General features: G+C 56.9%; 1 protein-coding gene across 5 annotated transcripts; it reads left to right on the top strand.

Moving 5' to 3' along the window:
• The first annotated feature begins 6,617 nt into the window (after positions 1-6,617).
• Positions 6,618-17,160, top strand: CLCF1 (cardiotrophin like cytokine factor 1). Of its 5 annotated transcripts, none has more exons than XM_053562084.1 (4): positions 6,618-7,091; positions 13,779-13,945; positions 14,782-14,964; positions 15,713-17,160. In XM_053562084.1, the coding sequence occupies exons 1-4, from the start codon at positions 7,076-7,078 to the stop codon at positions 16,205-16,207; spliced, it is 861 nt and encodes a 286-aa protein (XP_053418059.1). In that variant the 5' UTR covers positions 6,618-7,075; the 3' UTR covers positions 16,208-17,160. The 5 variants fall into 5 exon arrangements, with proteins under 5 accessions (XP_053418059.1, XP_053418063.1, XP_053418062.1 ...); XM_053562087.1 differs by lacking the exon at positions 6,618-7,091 and adding an exon at positions 7,105-7,396; XM_053562086.1 differs by lacking the exon at positions 6,618-7,091 and adding an exon at positions 7,427-7,668.

The raw sequence follows: 17,160 nt of genomic DNA, 5'->3' as shown, positions 1-17,160 counted from the left end.
CACAAAGCCCTTTCATGTCATTGTTGCATCTGTGCCTCCCCATAATCCTGGGAACTTGGTGAGGCTAAGAGGCTGTCTTACAAGTTGTAGATCGGGACTTTCTGATACTAAAGAATCCAGGGGGTTTTCTTGAGCTCCCTGGTGAGCTGGAGGCTGGGGGCAGCCCTGGTCTGCACTGAGCCTCCTGACAGATGGCCCACATTTCTGGTGGGTTTTAACATCCTCTTGCCCTCTGTCCCACCTGACCACAAGCCCCTGGCAGGCAGGCTGTATGTCCCTGTACACCCACACTGTTCATACATGTACTGGGGGCTTCAGGAGGCTTTCGGGAGGCCCTCCCTAGCCTTGTACCAGGCTAGGTGTGGCCCTCTCTTTGCCACTTGAATTCTCCCTGTCCACTCTGTGACATCTCCCTAGCATCGCCTCTGCCTTCTGACCTCTTTGTTCTCTGCACTATAGCTCTTCCTACATCTTAAGTTCCTGTTTCATTTGACACATGTTGGAAGTGTCAGAGCTGAAACTGACTACAGGGAGACCTCAAAGAGCTGCCTGTGGGTACTGGGGAGTGGGTGCGCTCTTCCAGACCCAGGCACGGAAGGCCTAGAATGGGGCTGACACATGATTGGTTGGCTCCTTTCACTCCTTCTGAGCTGACTGTTCCCTGAGATTCCACCTTCCCACCTCCCGTCCTTCTGTGTTACAGAAATGCTGTCTGGGAGATAAGGTCAGATCCTTGGGGGTTGTTTATTGTTTAGGGGAGACATATCCCAAGATAGCTCTTATAACATAAGGTGGAGAGTGGCAGGGGCCCGAGAGAGTCATGTGACTGTTGCCTGTGATGGAGAGGCAGATGGGGCAGTGGGAACAGGCTCAGGAAGAGGCAGAGGATGAAATAACAGAGACAGATCAGATGTGTTGCCAGGGGCAGGCTCAGGGTTTCCGATGAAAGAGGGGTCATCACTAGCAAAGACGGAGGGTCAGGGAGGGACAGGGGGCAGCCAGCAAGAGCATTTGATGCTGTTTTTTGTTTCTAAGTGCTGTTTCACACCTGTAATCCCAGCACTTTGAGAGGTCCAGGTGGACAGATTGCTTAAGCTCAGGAGTTTGAGATCAGCCTGAGTAAGAGTGAGACCCCGTTGCTACTAAAAATGGAAAAACTAGCTGGGCATCGTGGCAAGTGCCTATAGTCCCAGGTACTCAGGAGGCTGAGGCAGTAGGATCGTTTGAGCCCAGGAGTTTGAGGGTGCTGTGAGCTGCGATGCCATGGCACTCTACCAAGGGTGATGGAGTGAGACTGTCTCAAGAAAAAAAAAAAAAAGACAGTGCTGGCAATTTGACCTATATCCACTTAGTTGTCCCTTATTCTGAGGAAGGTACTGGTATCATATCCCTGTTTGTAGAGGAGAAAGTGGAGGTGTAAAGGCGTTAAATGGCTTGGCTAAGGTCACACAGCTGGTAGAGGTGGAGCAGACACTCTCCCAACAGCGCTGGAATGGCAGGCACATGAGGTGCATGCTGCCCCAGGGAAGATGGTGTCCATCCTCTGACAGGGACAGGGCAGGCGGGAGCCCAGACAGTCTGGAGAAGGCGTGAGAAGCCTGGAGGAGGGAGGGAGGGAGGGAGCAGGAGGAGCCCACAGTGACTCAGCAGGGCAGGATAAGGATCTTCCAGCCCAGGGAGAGGTAACCCCACTCCCCTGCCAGGGGAGACGGAGTCACAGAGCCTGCGGCGTGGGTTGGCCAGGGCAATGGAACATCCTGGGAGCACGGCAGGGAAAGCTCTTGGCAGGTGAGGGAGGAGCTGAGCACCTGGGGGTGTCCCTTCCACCTCTGCCCTTCTCACACACCCATCACCCAGACATCCTGGCAGATGGGGAGACAGAGCCTGGGCAGGGCAGGGGAAGGGTGGGGTTGGGGCAGCAGGCCTGACTCCTCTCAGCACCTCTGTGGCTTCATGGGGAAACAGGGGGTACAGGATGTCCTTTGGGAGGACTGAGCTGTCTCAGGAGGATGGAGGACCTGCCAGGCAGAGTAGGGCCATCCTGAGGTAAGAGGAGGCCCTCTGCCCCAGGGTTTCCGCTGACATCACAGCCAGCTCAGGGTGAGGCAGGGCCCTTGGGGCTCCTGTCTGCTGGAGAGAAAGGGAAAGTGCACATTCACACACCCACTCACACTGCTGCCCTGCCCCCCACACAGAAGGGGTGGAAAGGAGGTGCTCCTCCGAGGGACGGGACTCCTGGGATACTGACCCTACCTATGGTCTCACTTTGCGGGCCACTGAGCAGGGTCCCCAGGAAGCAAAGGCAAGTCCTTTTCCTGGTTCTGCTGGTGGGTGGCCATCTAACTCCCGGTTTGCCTCTCATTCCATGACTCCAGACCCTGCTAATGGGACCTGGATTCTAGCTCAGCTCTGTGGTGCTCTCAGGGTCTGGCCTCTCCCGAACCCAGGATAGGGATGTGAGAGATGTAGCCCAGGGCCATACTGCCAGTTCATGTCAGTGGTGGGCGAGGGAAGGCCAGGGCTCTCAAGATACCTGAGGACACACTTTATGTCCCAAGGAACATCTTAGTGACCTTAAGAGCCCAGCAGTGCCTGAGGCTAGATGCCTCATAGCCAGGGACACTCAGCAAAGTCCTACCACTGCCCCCGAGTCTACCCTCAGCACTCAGATGCTTCTCTTTTCAAGAGTCCCCTCGGCTCCCCCTGCCTCCTGGCTGGCGCCTGGATGTCATTGAGGTCAGACAATGTGAGGTTCTCCTGATTTTACCACTTACAGCAGCAGTTCTACAACCCACAGGAACTGTACTAAAGGGCCACAGCATTAGGAAGGTTGAGAACCACTGAATTACAAGCTTGTGTGATGGGAAACAAGTGATTTTATCTTACCAAGCCTCAGTTTCCTCGTGTAAATGGGAAGATGATGGCTCCTGTCTCATGGGCTTATTGCCAAGATGCAAGAAAATGGTGCAGGAACACCCGTGGCACATGCCCCGTGGGGAAGAGCTGATGTGCGTAAACTGTCAGTATTTAAGCAGTCAGGGTCAGTGAGGAACACCAGCATCTGCCTGTCCTCCCCACACTCCTGTCAGCCTCCACCCTTCCACCCCATGGTCCCTACAGCTCCTCCCTGTGTCCCCAGCACCTGGCATGGACGGAGGTACTCAGGGAGTATTAGATGAACAAATGAATGAATCAGTGAATCTCCCTAATTTCCAGTCAGGGGAACTCTGTGAGCTTCTCCAGTACCACACTACACTCCTGCTCACCTGTCAGGAGGGGACCAGATTCGGGGCTCCCCTGGTTTAGGAATCCTGGACTGGGGCCCTTCAATGCTGACTCCACAGCTGAATAGGACACAGTGCTGTTCGGGGCACCAGGAGAGCCTTCCCTGGGGGTGTTAGTTACATATGGGACACTAGCCATCCCTGAGCCAACACTGACTCACCCTCACCTCTTAGAGGACAGCTCAGTCATCACCTCCTGTGCCCACTCTGCCCCCCAGCCAGCCACCTGTGGATGGTGAGGCCTGGAGTCTGGAAAGCCAGAGAAGATGGCAAACCAGTGTCCCCCTCATTGGCTCACTGAATACTCCCACCATCCTGTGGAAAGAAGGGCAGAGGTGGTCATACCCCCAACAGGCTTGTCCAAAGGCCACACTGGCCAATGGAAGCAAGATACCCTGATTGCCAGCCTACCTTGTGCTTGTTGAAGGCAGACCTGGGCGCTGCACCCAGTGATCCTTGGTGTTTCATCTGTGGTGGCCACTGGGCTTCCTGCTCAGCCCACCTACACCTCCACCCTGAAGTTTCTCCACCCTGGCCACTCTCCTTTCACTGTCTTCCTCTGCCCTAAATACACCCACTATCACCTGTAGTGGATCTCAGATGGTTTAATCGGTGGCCCAAGACTGTAACATTCTTGAGGGCAGGGGTGGGTTTTCCTTGTCCTCTCTGTCTCTTACAGGACCTAGTACCCAGTAGAGAGGGACAGAGAAAATGCCTACACAAGGTTCCACAGGACAGAGTTTTCCTAAGAATGTCCATCTGGATCTAGGGGACAGGTGTCTCCTCTAACCTCTGCTTGACGCACCAGCATTCCTAGATCATGACAGCTGGAAGGGCCCTAAGCAAATTCTGTTTCTGAGAGCCACAGAACTTTCTCGAGGCCCCCCAGATGGAAATCAAGAGGGCAGCCACCTGCCCTGCTCCATCCCACAGAATCCCTGGAGAGGCTGCTCCTTCTCTCTCTCTCCTTCCTTCCTTCCTTCTCCCCCCAATTCCAGCAGCCAACCCTCATTCGGGATTTTGGCAGTGTAAAGGCACAGTCATTATTCCAGCCCCCACCCCAACCCAACTGGCGGCTCCTGGCCTGCCACCTTTGCCCAGACATGGCAGAGGGGCACTGGTGCTTAGAAATGGAGTTGATTTTCCCTTTGGCAGTGTGGAAGGTGAGGGGAGGGGAGAGGCTTGGCCCCCACTAGATGAGGGGAGAGGGCAGGGATGCAAGTCTAGACAAGAGGCAGAGGGAGAACATGACATTCCCAGCTTGTGGGGTCACTACGTTAAGAATGAAAGACAAACCAGGGATGAGGGGCTGTGTGTAAAACCAATCGTCCCCACACCTACTGGCCTGGGGTCTCTAGTTCAGAGCTGCAGCTCTCAGTTCCTGCAAACCAGTGCTCTGCAGGCAGCCCCACAGGTGAATGTCTGCTGGGGGTGGCATTGCCCATGCTCTCCTCTTCTGCTTCAGTCTCTCTTCCTTGCCCAGCTCCCCCTTCCTCCTCAGCTCTTGCCTCCTCCCCTGTTTCTCATTCCCACCCATGTGCCTCTTTGTGGCTCCTCTTTCCTTCCCCTTCCCTTCTCTTCTCTCACTCCTGGAAGCCCCCACCCTCTTGCTTCAGCTCCCCCCTTGCCTGTCTCCTGCCCCTCCTCCTCTCCCGCATGGGGCTGCTTTCTCCCTGACTCAGCAAGGTGCTTTATAAGGTGCTGAGGGGCTCAGCCAAATCCAAACCACATTGTGCAGACTCTCCACAAGGCGCGACAAGGCGTGAGGCTGCAGAGTAGAGGGAGAAGGGCCTGTGCTGTTCCCCCCTCCCCTTCCCTTCTTGGCTTCCTCCTAATGAAGGGGTAGCTTCTAGGGGTACCTACTGGCCAGCCTCAGTGCCAGTCACCATGGGCATCTGCCTTCTTGACCTTGGCATGGGCATCAAAAGCTCTCATTGGGTTTACCCACCAAGAATGTCATTCAAACTCCAGGGTCCTGGCTAATGGGGGTGGGGAGGAGGAAAGGAGGGAGGAGGGAGGCCCTGCACACTTTTCACAAGGGCCCCTCCAAAGCAATTTTCATCAGAGCTGCTACCAATGTCCCACAAGGTCCTCTGCCCTGCACCAGAGCCAGCTCTCCTTTCCCAGCTCTTTTTCTCCTTGTTTAGGAAAAAGAAAGAAAGGAAGAAAGGGGGGAGAGAGAGAGAGGAAAAAAAAAAAAACCCAACCCAACAACAAAGTCTGTCCCACTCCAGTGAGGTAATTGAAAACAAACTTCTTCCCACCCACCCCCCCACCTCAGTTCTCACAGTGCAGCAAAGGGAAGAGCTGCCCTGGGAACCCAGCACTGGCCATGACCATGATGCCTGCTCTGACCTACAGTCTGGAGGGGCTGTGGCTGGACTGGCAGAGTGCCCTCTTTTCCCAGGAGCACTGAGGCAGGAAGGAGGGACAAAGGCTCCGATGCCACTCCAGGAAGAGGCATCACCTTCCACGTCTGGTCCACCGCTAGGCCTCTCCCCCTCTGGGGAAAAATCATCATTGTCAACAACAAAAGCAACTTAATACCAAATGATTTAATCGGAGGTGTGGTTATAGAGCACCCAAGCCTTGGAGACCGAATGACTGTCCTCCAAGAAAAATCACTATGTGGGGCTGTCTTGCAAGCCCTAGATGAGAGGCAGCCCTTTGGAAAAGGAGGAAGGGGGAGGAATGGAGACCCTGTAGGGAAGATTTAGGCTTATGAGTCCCCTAGGTGTCCCAACCCAGGCCTCAGGGAAGGCAGAGAAGACTCTATAGCGGAACCACTCCTGCCTTACCACCGTAAAAAACCCGACAACTCAAAACCCCAAAGGAAGGAGAATGTCAAATGTCTTTATGGGGAAGCATTTCACAAATGGGGATGCTTGGTCTGTCCATCGCCTTCAATGGGGAGCATTCTCCCTGAGTCACCGCAGAAGCCTCTGGTGTTGAAACTGGTCTGGTGCCTCGTGCTGATTAATGAATTACAAATCCCCCACCCATGTGCATTCTCCCTGGTCACTGAAGAATGATCCGGGCAGTGGGCCTGTGGTGCCCTCTTCCTCCCCCCAGGGGGCATTGTGAGCCGGTTAGTCACCTGCCCCAGCCCCTGGCGCCTCCCTGAGCTCTAGCTTTTGGAAATGGGACAAGCGAAGGGACAATAGGCCAGGGGGGGCGGTCAGCCCAGACAAAGGGCAGCAGGAAAAACACCATCACTTGCTTCCAGGCCAGCTCGCTGGCATTTGGGAGAATGTGTCATTGCATTTATTCAGGGGGAGGTGGGGGGAAGGTTAGAGACAAGGAAGCAGAGGTAGGGTGAGAGCAGGGACCCAGCGCGCAGGGGGCAGGGGGCAGGCGTCCCCAGGCCACGCCGAGGCCGCCTCCCTACGCTGGCTCTCAGGAGTTTGCACGTGGACTGATGCCCTCCCCGCCCCCTCCCCCAGGAGGCCCAGGGTGGTACCACGGCAGCCTCACCTCACCTCACCCCCCCTTGGTGTTGTGGGAGGGAGAGGGAGCCCCAGAAGCCCTCCCTTCCCTCCTCCCCCCTCCTCCCCCCACCCCGGGGAGGGCCGCTACAATTTGTGGTTACAGCTTTACACGTCAGGAAAAAAAAAAAAAAGTTTGCAGAATGTCCCACACCGAAAAAAAAAAAATCCGAAACCGAGCGAAAAAAACCTGCGAGTGGGCCTGGCGGATGGGATTATTAAAGCTTCGCCGGAGCCGTGGCTCGCCCTCCCACTCCGCCAGCCTCCGGGAGAGGAGCCGCCCCGGCCGGCCCGGCCCCCAGCCCCATGGACCTCCGAGCAGGTAGGAGCCCGGCGTCCGGGGCCCGGCCCCCGCCCCCGCCGGACAGCCGCGGAATCCGGTTCCCGTCCTTCCCCGACACCCCGGGGAGCCCTGCGCCGGCTCGAGGCCGGAGGAGGCACGGCCGGGAGCCCTCGAGAGGGGCCGGGCGGGGACGCGGCATTCTTGGAGTCCGCTCGGCGGGGCCAGGAGGTGGCCGGGGGTGCGGCGGGGGAGCCGGGAGACTCGCAGACCTGGGGAGGCGGCAACCTGGAGCCCCAGCGAGGCGGGGTTCCGGGGAACCCGCGGACCGAGAGCCCCACGCAGAGGTCGGGGAAGCGAGTCCGAGGCGGGGAGCCGGGATGCGGGGGGAGGAGGGGGCCGGGGAGAGGAAGCGGGAGGGAGGCGGGGAGCCCGCGGCCGGGCCGGCGGGAGGCGAGGGAGGCCGACACCTCGGGCCGCGCCGCTCTCCCCCCGGCCCGCGGGGAGGGGAAGGCGGGCGGAGAGGAGGGCGGAGGGCAGAGCGAGCCGGGCTGGGCCGGGTCGGACGGGCCGGGGCCGGAGCCCCGCAAGCTGCCCGCGGCCGGGGCGCCGGCGGCAGGTAGGGGCGGCGCAGCGAGACCCCGGCCCGCCGTGGCCTGGGAGTCATTACCGCGGGGGGCGGGGGACCCGGGCGCAGCCCCGGCCGGACCCAGCAGGAAAAAGTCCGTCACCCGCCGGGGAGCGGCGGGAGCCGGCGGCTAGCAGGAGGGAGGGCGGGCTGGGCAGGGAGTGGACGCGCGGGAAAGGGCAGCGCCGAGCCCCGCGCCCGGCGCCCGGGACCCCGCCCCCGCCCCCGCCGCCGGGAAGGGAGCAGAGGGGCGGGAGCGGGCGGGGGCGCCGAGGCCACACAGGGGGAAGGCGCTGCGGCCGGGAGGGGTCCGGGAGCGAGAGGTCGCCGCCGAGGAGGGAGGGCCATCGAGCCGCCGCCGCCGCCGCCACCGCAGCCGCACAGTTCCGAGCTGAGCCCTTCGAGAGGAGCCTCACGTCCCCGGGGTCTCGCCGGAGTCCCTTCGTCACTGCTCTCTCTTCTCCCATTTCCAACGCTACGCTGGGCTCCAGGAGCCCTCCCACAGATCCTCAATCCCAGGGGACCCCAGTGTCCGCCAGGGCCCATCCTGGCCGTGCGGGATGGCCGCAGCAGTCGGACTTGGAGGCAGGCTGGGGATTGGGGGCCGACACGTTCGGTCTGCCTGTCTTTCTCTGACCCCGACCGACGCCCTCTGCGCTTTCACTACCCCGCCAGACCTCCGCCGGCTCCCAGCAGGCTGGCCCTCACGTCGACACAGGTATTTGCTCCCTAACCAGCTAGGACACCCAACACAAAATCAGGGAAGGAAGCAGGCAGGGAGGGGAGCAGCTGTCACCTAGCCGCCCCAGAAGCGACACTCCTGACTGGTGTAATGGCTCCCTCCTCCCTCCCTGCACAGACCCACGCTCCTGTCCCAGTCACACTTCTGCACACCACCTCCTCCACAGCCAGCCACTTGCCTAGGACACTTCACATTCCTCCCCGCAGTCACCGCGGCTCCTGCCCGCTCTCTCCAAGCCCCTCCCTCACCCTCTCCATAACACACTGCCTGCTCACCCACTCACCCCCCACCCCCACCGCGGTCAGCTGGCTGCCCTGTGATGGTCTCCCTTCTCCGGAGCACACCCAGGACCCTCTCAACGCACGATCAGAACCCTTTTCCATAACCAAAGCGCCACTCCTGTCTTGGTTACTGACTTCACAAGGCAGGGGCTGGCCCACCCTCTGCTTCCTTCCCTGGACCTCAGTTTTTCTTCTGTCTTTTAGGCTGGAAGAGAAGGGCAGGGAGGGAGATGCCGGAGAGCACAGCAGAGACAAAGCCTCACAAGTTGGGGGGTGCTTTAGAGTGCATAGTTCAACCTCCTCAGGAAAGCCACAGTCACCAGAGGGGTTGATGGCAAAACTAGCTGTCCTGACATCTAGGCCCAAGTATCCCTACTCACCAAGCCACTTCTCAGTGGTCTGGGAGAAAGGAAACCAAAGAGAGGACAGAAGAGAGAGAATAAGAGAGGGAAGGGCAGCCAGCCCAGAGGATGGAGAAAAGATGGATTTCTGTGTCCTGTCTCTGGGAATGGGGTTGGGAGGCACCCCTAGAGCAGCATCCTCCAGTCACAAAGCCCGGATCTCACATCACAGTGTACAAACCACCCCTTAATCCGGTCCATCCCTTAGTTCCTCTCAACTGATTGCTCCAAGGTTGCCCAGGTATGCAAGGCCTTTCCTTCTGGCTCCCATATTTAGCTCAGTCTGTGGCCACCAGCCACACCTTTGTAATCCTGCAGTGCCTCCCTGGCTCCAACATTTAGGGGTCACAGGCTTCTGCACCAGTCCTAGGTGCAGATTCTCCCTACTGACTCATCCTATCCATTCTAACCATCCTGGCACATCTGTACCAAGAGACCCCCACCTTCCCTAGGAGAGGTCATCGTGGGGGCCACAAGCCAAGGGCTGAGGCAGCTGGCACAAAACATGTCGATACCGGTGTGCCTGCCTGTGCAGCTCTGTCAGGGTGGCCATGTGGGCTAAGAGTATGTGTGTGTGTATGATCATGAGGGGGGTCTTGGTTCCCAGGGCCCAGGGATCTGGATGGAATTAGGTGCTGGCCCGGGCGGGGGCCAGGATGGGGGGGTGGAGGGATGCTGCAGGAAACGTGAGCTGTGCTCATTAGCTCCTCACGTGCTCATCCGGATTTATAAACACAAGAAGACGGGATGTAAACAATCAGCGGGCAGCAGCCAAAGGCAGAGCTGGGGCTGGGGCTGGGCTGGGAGGCCAGGGATGGGGGAGGGGACTAAGGACACCGCCCCCACACTAGGGTCCACCTGCACACCATAAGCCTGGGGCGGAGGTTGGCCAAGGGCTCCGGGAAGCCCACTGCATACTCCTTGCTTGGGAGGCAGGCAAGCTGCGCTACGTTCCAGTGCTCCAGCTAATCCACAGGTGTTCTCTGCTCCAGCAGCTTTCTAACTGAACTCGTTGCCTGAAATAGGGACATGTCTTGCCCGGAGTGGAAGCTGTCACAGCAGAGGGCAGAACCTCATCCCTTTACCTCCCCTCTCTCCTCTCCTAGTCTCTTCTCCCTGTGGATTCTGGACACTGCTTCCCTCTTTCTGGTTCTCTCTGTGGCCCAGCAGCCGGATCCTTCTGCTCTCCCCTGCCCCCGCTGCCCCCCCACCCAGTCTGCAGTGACACAGTTACCTCAGAACTGAAATATTCCTGGAAACACCGGCCTCGTCTGGTTAATTTCATGAGCCGTTTTTCTGCCCAGATGACTTAGCTCTTGTTTATCCAAAGGCTTCTCCCACTGCTGTCCCTGTATAGGGAGCTGGTCCTCCCCCAACCCCCCAGGGGTGTCCCACAGGGCATAGAAGGGGAGGGGAAACAGGCCTCCATCTGGGTCCCTGACCACACTCCCACCCTAGGATAGCCAGAGTCCATATCCCAGAATTCTGGTTAGCAGATCTGTCCAAGGCAGTGTAGGGTAAAGAGATAAGGCCAGTTCCCAATTCCTGCTTCAGCTGGGAGCCTTGGCATTGCCACTAACTTTGAGCAGGCCAGACTCAATCCTGAAAGCCACCTCAAGGCTGGAAGGGCTATTGCCCCCCTCAGCAGGTCTCCAAGTCCCCAAATGCTAGGTTGTACCACTGGGATCCTGGAGGTGACTCAGCTGGATCCCAGACTTTGCACAGAGAAGGGCCTGGAGTTGGCTTGGGATGTGAAGAAGAGAAAGAGGCAAGAGCTAGGAATGGGAAGGAGCATCCAGGAGGGGACCATGGGTTGCAGTGGGGAGCCTATGTCCCTAGAGAGCAGTTAAGTGCCTGACTCTGTTCTCTGTCCTAAAGCACATGTGTGCATGTGGGCACAGCTACACTCACACACTCCCTCAAATGAAGTGCCTTCACCCAAAAGTGCAGGGTCTCCCACTGGCCTCACCTACCACCATGCTCTATAAGTAAAGCCAGACAGACAGACAAGACATCTGTAAGAGTCAAGACTGACCAGTTGGGCCACTACAAAAGTCCTCACCTGACCCGTGTGCTCTATGAGAGACATCTACAACTTGGATCCTGAATCCTTCCTACTTTGTAGCCCTCTCTAACCCCTGCCCCAGCATTATGCCTAACTCTAACCCTAACCTAGTCTTCATTCTTTCTTAAATTCAGACCCAATCATAACTCTAAGTAGAGCCCAATTGTTAAACCTACCCAACTTATTTCTAACTGTCAAAGCAACATGTATCATTATAGAAAAATTTTGAGGCGGCACCTGTGGCTCAGTGAGTAGGGCGCCGGCCCCATATGCCGAGGGTGGCGGGTTCAAACCCAGCCCCGGCCAAACTGTAACCAAAAAATAGCCGGGCGTTGTGGCAGGCGCCTGTAGTCCCAGCTGCTCTGGAGGCTGAGGCAAGAGAATCGCGTAAGCCCAAGAGCTGGAGGTTGCTGTGAGCTGTGTGACGCCACGGCACCCTACCCGAGGGCGGTACAGTGATGTCTGTCTCTACAAAAAAAAAAATAATAATAATAAATAAATAAATAAAAAAGAAAAATTTTGAAAGTAGGAAATATAAGCTAGAGCAGTGATTCTCAACCTGTCTGCCATGGCACATTGATGTGCTGTGAGAGGATCTTAGGTGTGCTGCAAAAATTTTTAAAGATCAGGGGCGATGCCTGTGACTCAAGGGAGTGGGGTATCGGCCCCATGTGCTGGAGGTGGCAGATTCAAACCCAGCCCCGCCAAAAACTGCAAAAAAAAAAAAATTTTTTTTAAAGATCGTTAATTAAATTGTTTTCAAAAGAATTTCAAAACACAGTAAGTATATTCTTTTTTATAGTCTTTTTTTTTAAATCAATGTAATTTAAGTGTGCTGCAGAAGGTTAACTGTAGGTTCAAGTGTGCTGTGAGAAGAAAAGGTTGAGAAACACTGATATAGAGAAAGAAACCACTCATGACCTCCTACCTACCCAAGCTTAAAACCCAAACTAGCCTGGTCCTTTGTGACCTGCCAAACATCATACCATATGACATCTAAATCAACAAATTCACAGGCCTTAGCCCCAGCTAACCCTCTGCCTGCCCAACCCTAACCACATCCCTCTGCTGGACTCAAACCTCAACCACACTAAATCAACCAAATCCCAAATCTAAATGAATCTGAAATTTTAAAAGTAACCCAGTCCTTAAACCTAACCTAGCCCAATGCCAAGTATATTCCTACCCTATCTGCACCTTAATTGCCTCTGCCAATCCCAAATGTCCCCTGAGTCCCAACCTCGGTGCTCATATACACACCTAGAAAAGCATGCTTCCCACAAAATAAAATCCCCCCCCTTTTTTTGACACAGAGTCTCAATTTGGGGGTTCTTTTTGTTTTTATTTTTTTCGAGACAGAGTCTCACTATGTCACCCTGGGTAGAGTGCCGTGGCATCACAGGCTCACAGCAACCTCAAACTCTTGGGCTTAAGCCATTCTCCTGCCTTAGCCTCCCAAGCAGCTAGGACTACAGGCGCTTGCCACAACGCCCGGCTATTTTTTGTTGCAGTTGTCATTGCTGTCCAGCAGGCCAGGCCCAGGTTCAAACGCGCCACCCTATATGGCTGGCGCCGTAAGCACTGTGCTATGGGAGCCAAGCCTAGAGTCTCAATTGGTCACCCCTGGTAGAGTGCCTGTGGTGTCATAGCTCACAGCAACCTCAAGCTCTTGGGCTTAAGCAATTCTCTTGCCTCAGTCTCCCAAGTAGCTGGGACTACAGGCGCCCGCCACACCCCCCAGCCATTTTTAGAGGTGGGGTCTTGCTTTTGCTCAGGCTGGTCTGGAACCTGTAAGCTCAGGCAATCTACCCGCCTTGGCCTCCCAGAGCACAAAATTCCTTATAACACTGGCTCTGGGCACCCTAGTGTGTCCAAACTCTGCTGTGCCAGCAGCCCACAGCCCGACTCATCACATGTGTGTTCCTCTCTGCCCACTCACTCCTTCTGTCCCCTCAACTGGATGCTGAGGAAGGGCCTCACTGAAGTCAAACTTTTCCCCACACAACACCTGAGATGAGAATGGGGTGAATCTTTGAGGGGGGTGCTAAGTCCTTCAATCTCACTCCACCGAGGAACCATATCCTAGAATATGCCCCAGACTGCCTGGTGAGGCAGCCCTGGGTCCTTCAGCCTGCACCTGGCCACAGCCACTCTCCTGCTCCATGCCAGCTGGGGCATGTGATTTCCCACCCCTGGCTCCATTCAAGCTGCAATGGGACTGAGAGACTGGCAGAGAAGACTCGGGTACAACTGGAACCCAGACACACTGATTCCCAGTCCCTAGGCCTGGCCCCATCCCTGTATGTGCACATACATGTTGGCACACATACCGTGGTGCCAAAGACTTTCTCAGCTGACACACAGATATACTCTCAAATAGCTCCTGATAGACACGTGCAAATGCCAAGCCCTCATCCTCAAACACACAGGCCTCTTTTCCCTCTCTCTGGCCAGGAGTGTTCCTCTCCTTCATCCCCCCTGCCTCGCCTCTGGTGTTCCCACCCTCACCCACCCCCTCAACCCAAGGTAGGGACAGACACCTGAGGGGCTGCCAGCTGCTTCCCCGCTTGGGCCTGGGCGCCCCTCATGCTTCTTGCCCATCCTGTCCACAGGAGACTCGTGGGGGATGTTAGCGTGCCTGTGCACAGTGCTCTGGCACCTCCCTGCAGTGCCAGCTCTCAATCGCACAGGGGACCCGGGGCCTGGTCCCTCCATCCAGAAAACCTATGACCTCACCCGCTACCTGGAGCACCAACTCCGCAGCTTGGCTGGGACCTACGTGAGTATCCAGCTTAGGAGTCTTGGAGCTGGCTGCCGAGTGAGGACTTGGGGGAGGACAGACATAATGGGGGAGGGTTCTGGTGAGGGGTGGGGTGATAAAGAGGAGCCCTTTGGCTCCAAGTAGCCTCTCTGTCTGGGCTATCCCTGCCCTTCCCTCTGAGGTGGCCCCTCCTCCCCATCCCTGGCCCCAGGACTAGGCATGTGGGCAGGCCTCGCACCCGCCTTGGCCCACTGCCCCACTGGCTGCCAGCCCAGCCACCCGCCTCCCCCTGGGGGCCGGGAAAGTCTCTGTTTACACCGTGTTGTGGTGTCTCTTGCACGGGTGGGGTTGGGTGGGGATGGAGGGGCCCCACCTCCTATGCCTGTGTTCCAGCTCGTCTCTGCCCCAGACCTGGGGCCCTGCTGCTCTGGACCCATGGACTGCCCTTCTGTCTGCCTCTCCCATTCTAGCTGGGCCTCCTAGGGGAGTCCCGGGGGAAGAGGACTGCAGGGAACCCAAGCCAGTAGTGGCAGGGGTTTGGGGTGGGGATGGAGGTTCCGCTGTAAGGATTTGGGGGCAGTCCAGAGGTGTTCAGAGAGCCCAGGAGAGAAGGAAGGAGGGTCAGAGGAGCTGAGGACCATGGGGAACCGGCCCCTCTTCCCGTGTTCCTCTTCCACATCCCAGACCCTACTCTGGAGCCAGGGAAAGAAGGAGGAGGGTGGTGGGGGAGCTGGCTCCAGCCCCAGGATACACCGAGGAAATTAGTTTGTCTCTGTGCTTGTCAGCGTGTGAACCTCCCCCTGGGCCCTCGCCTATCCCAGGCCTCGCCCCTCTTTTCTCCCTTTCTCTTCCAGTCACACATCTCCCTTGTCCCCCTCCCTGGGCCCCAGCCGCTCCCCCGGGGGTTGGCAAGGGCTTTGCCCTCTTCCCAGTGCTGTTCTGCCTTCCATATCCGTCCTCCTGTCCTGCGCTTCAGACTGCCTCAGTTTCTTCCTTCTGCAGCCCTGCTCCTCCCAGCGGAACCCTTCCTTGGGGATGTGAGTGAGTGGCTTCCCTTCCATCTCCATCCCTTCAGCCGGTGGGATGGGGCACATCACAGAGGCAGAAAGGGCTCTGATGCTATGGGGCCCCTGCCTTTCAGCACCCTACTTTCTCTCATTTTCCTGTGCAGAAAACCTCTGCTTGCCTCTGCCACCCCCTCTAGCTCCTGACCCTTCTTCTCTCCTGGCTCTCCCTGCCAAATTTCTCGAAGGAGTGGTCTACACCCCCTGCCTCCACTTCCTCTCCACCCACTAGCTCCTTAACCCCCTGCGATCTGGCTTCCAGGCCCTAGCGATGGTTCTCTCCAAGGTCGTCCGTCATCTCCTTGCCAGACCCGCCAGGATTTGTGGCTCATTCTCCTGCTCTGTTTTGCAGCCACACTCCTGGCCCTGCTGCCTTCTTGAACTCCTCTTCCTTGGTCTCTGCACTCTCCTGGGTCACCTTCTTCCTCTTCAGCCTGGCCTGCTGGTTCCTCGAGGCTCCTCTTCCTCTCTGCCTTGCTTCCATGGTGGGTGCTCTCCAAGGCCTGCCCACCGCTGCGTGTCTCCTATGAGGGTTTCACTCTTACTGCTTCACCTGTCACCTCCATGCAAATGATATCCTTGTTGAAGAAACTCAGGGGAGGCCTATCATGGTGACAGGGCTGGTATCAGGGGACACAAGATACAGAAGCTCTGGGCCAGGCCTCTCAGCGGTGAGCTGATTGCTCTGTCTGCCTCCTTCCCCATCACCGTCTTTTCACAGCTGAACTACCTAGGACCTCCTTTCAACGAGCCGGACTTCAACCCACCTCGGCTGGGGGCAGAGACTCTGCCCAGGGCCACTGTCAACTTGGAAGTGTGGAGAAGCCTCAATGACAAACTGAGGCTGACCCAGAATTATGAGGCCTACAGCCACCTTCTGTGTTACTTGCGTGGCCTCAACCGGCAGGCTGCCACCGCAGAGCTGCGCCGCAGTCTGGCCCACTTCTGCACCAGCCTCCAGGGCCTACTAGGCAGCATTGCAGGTGTCATGGCAGCTCTGGGCTACCCACTGCCCCAGCCTTTGCCTGGGAATGAGCCCACTTGGACCCCTGACCCTGCCCACAGTGACTTCCTCCAGAAGATGGATGACTTCTGGCTGCTGAAGGAGTTGCAGACCTGGCTGTGGCGCTCAGCCAAGGACTTCAACCGGCTCAAGAAGAAGATGCAGCCTTCGGCAGCCGCAGTCACCCTGCATCTGGAGGCCCACGGTTTCTGATCTCTGACCTTTACCAGCTCCTCTTTCCTCCATTCAAACCCTGTTTCCACTCTAGGAGGAGAACCCTGTATGCCACACTTGTTGAGCCAGGAGACAGAAGCCACGAGCCTCTGACCCTCCCCTGGACTTGGATGGGGGTGTGATGCAATAAGCCCTGTTTCCTCCCCACCTCCCAAAGGCCAACAGATCTGGGGAAGAGCTGTGACAGGCCCCACCCTATTTCCACAGAGAACGATGCTCAAGGGAGTCCAAAGTGGCTCAAGTTGGTGCAAAGGCTATCACAGCCTCCTGCCTGCTGCCTACCACTGGGCCAGTACCCACCCAGTCACACCTGGAGGACAGGGAGGGGGACCCCCATAGCATGTGCCTTTCTGAGTTGAAGCCCTTTGGCTACACCACTCTTCTTGGATGGGGGTTGCTGCTCCGCCCACAAATAACTACACATCCAATTCAGGAAACCAACATGGTGGCAAGTCTAAACAAAGAGAAGGAATTAAAAATAGGAGGGGTGGGGCCTGCATTGGAAGTGGCCTATAGATTGGAAGAGGTAATACGGAAAGCAGAGGGCAGGGACAGACCAGATCCAGGAGTCACCAAATCAGTCAGTGGCATAGAGTGGCAAACAAAAGCCACGTGGAGCACTAGGACCTTGCCTTAGATTCTCTTGCCAGCATCATGGTGCCTCCACTCTGCCCCCTTTCCCAGGGTATCTGTGGGTTGCCCAGGCTGGGGAGGGCAACCATAGCCACAGCCACAGGATTTCCTAAAAGTTTACATTGCAGTAGCATTTTTGGGGTGTGGGATGGCAGCTCCCCCAGGCCCTGCCCCCAACCCCACTCACTCATGACTCTAAGTGTGTTGTATTAATATTTATTTATTTGGAGATGTTATTTATTAGATGATATTTATTGCAGAATTTCTATTCTTGTATTAACAAATAAAATGCTTGCCCC

The sequence above is a fragment of the Nycticebus coucang genome, chromosome 14 (assembly GCF_027406575.1).
Source record: "Nycticebus coucang isolate mNycCou1 chromosome 14, mNycCou1.pri, whole genome shotgun sequence".
Taxonomy (NCBI): Eukaryota; Metazoa; Chordata; class Mammalia; order Primates; family Lorisidae; genus Nycticebus; species Nycticebus coucang.
The sequence above is the reverse complement of the archived record's forward strand: the minus strand, read 5'-3'. Positions and strand labels throughout refer to the sequence as shown.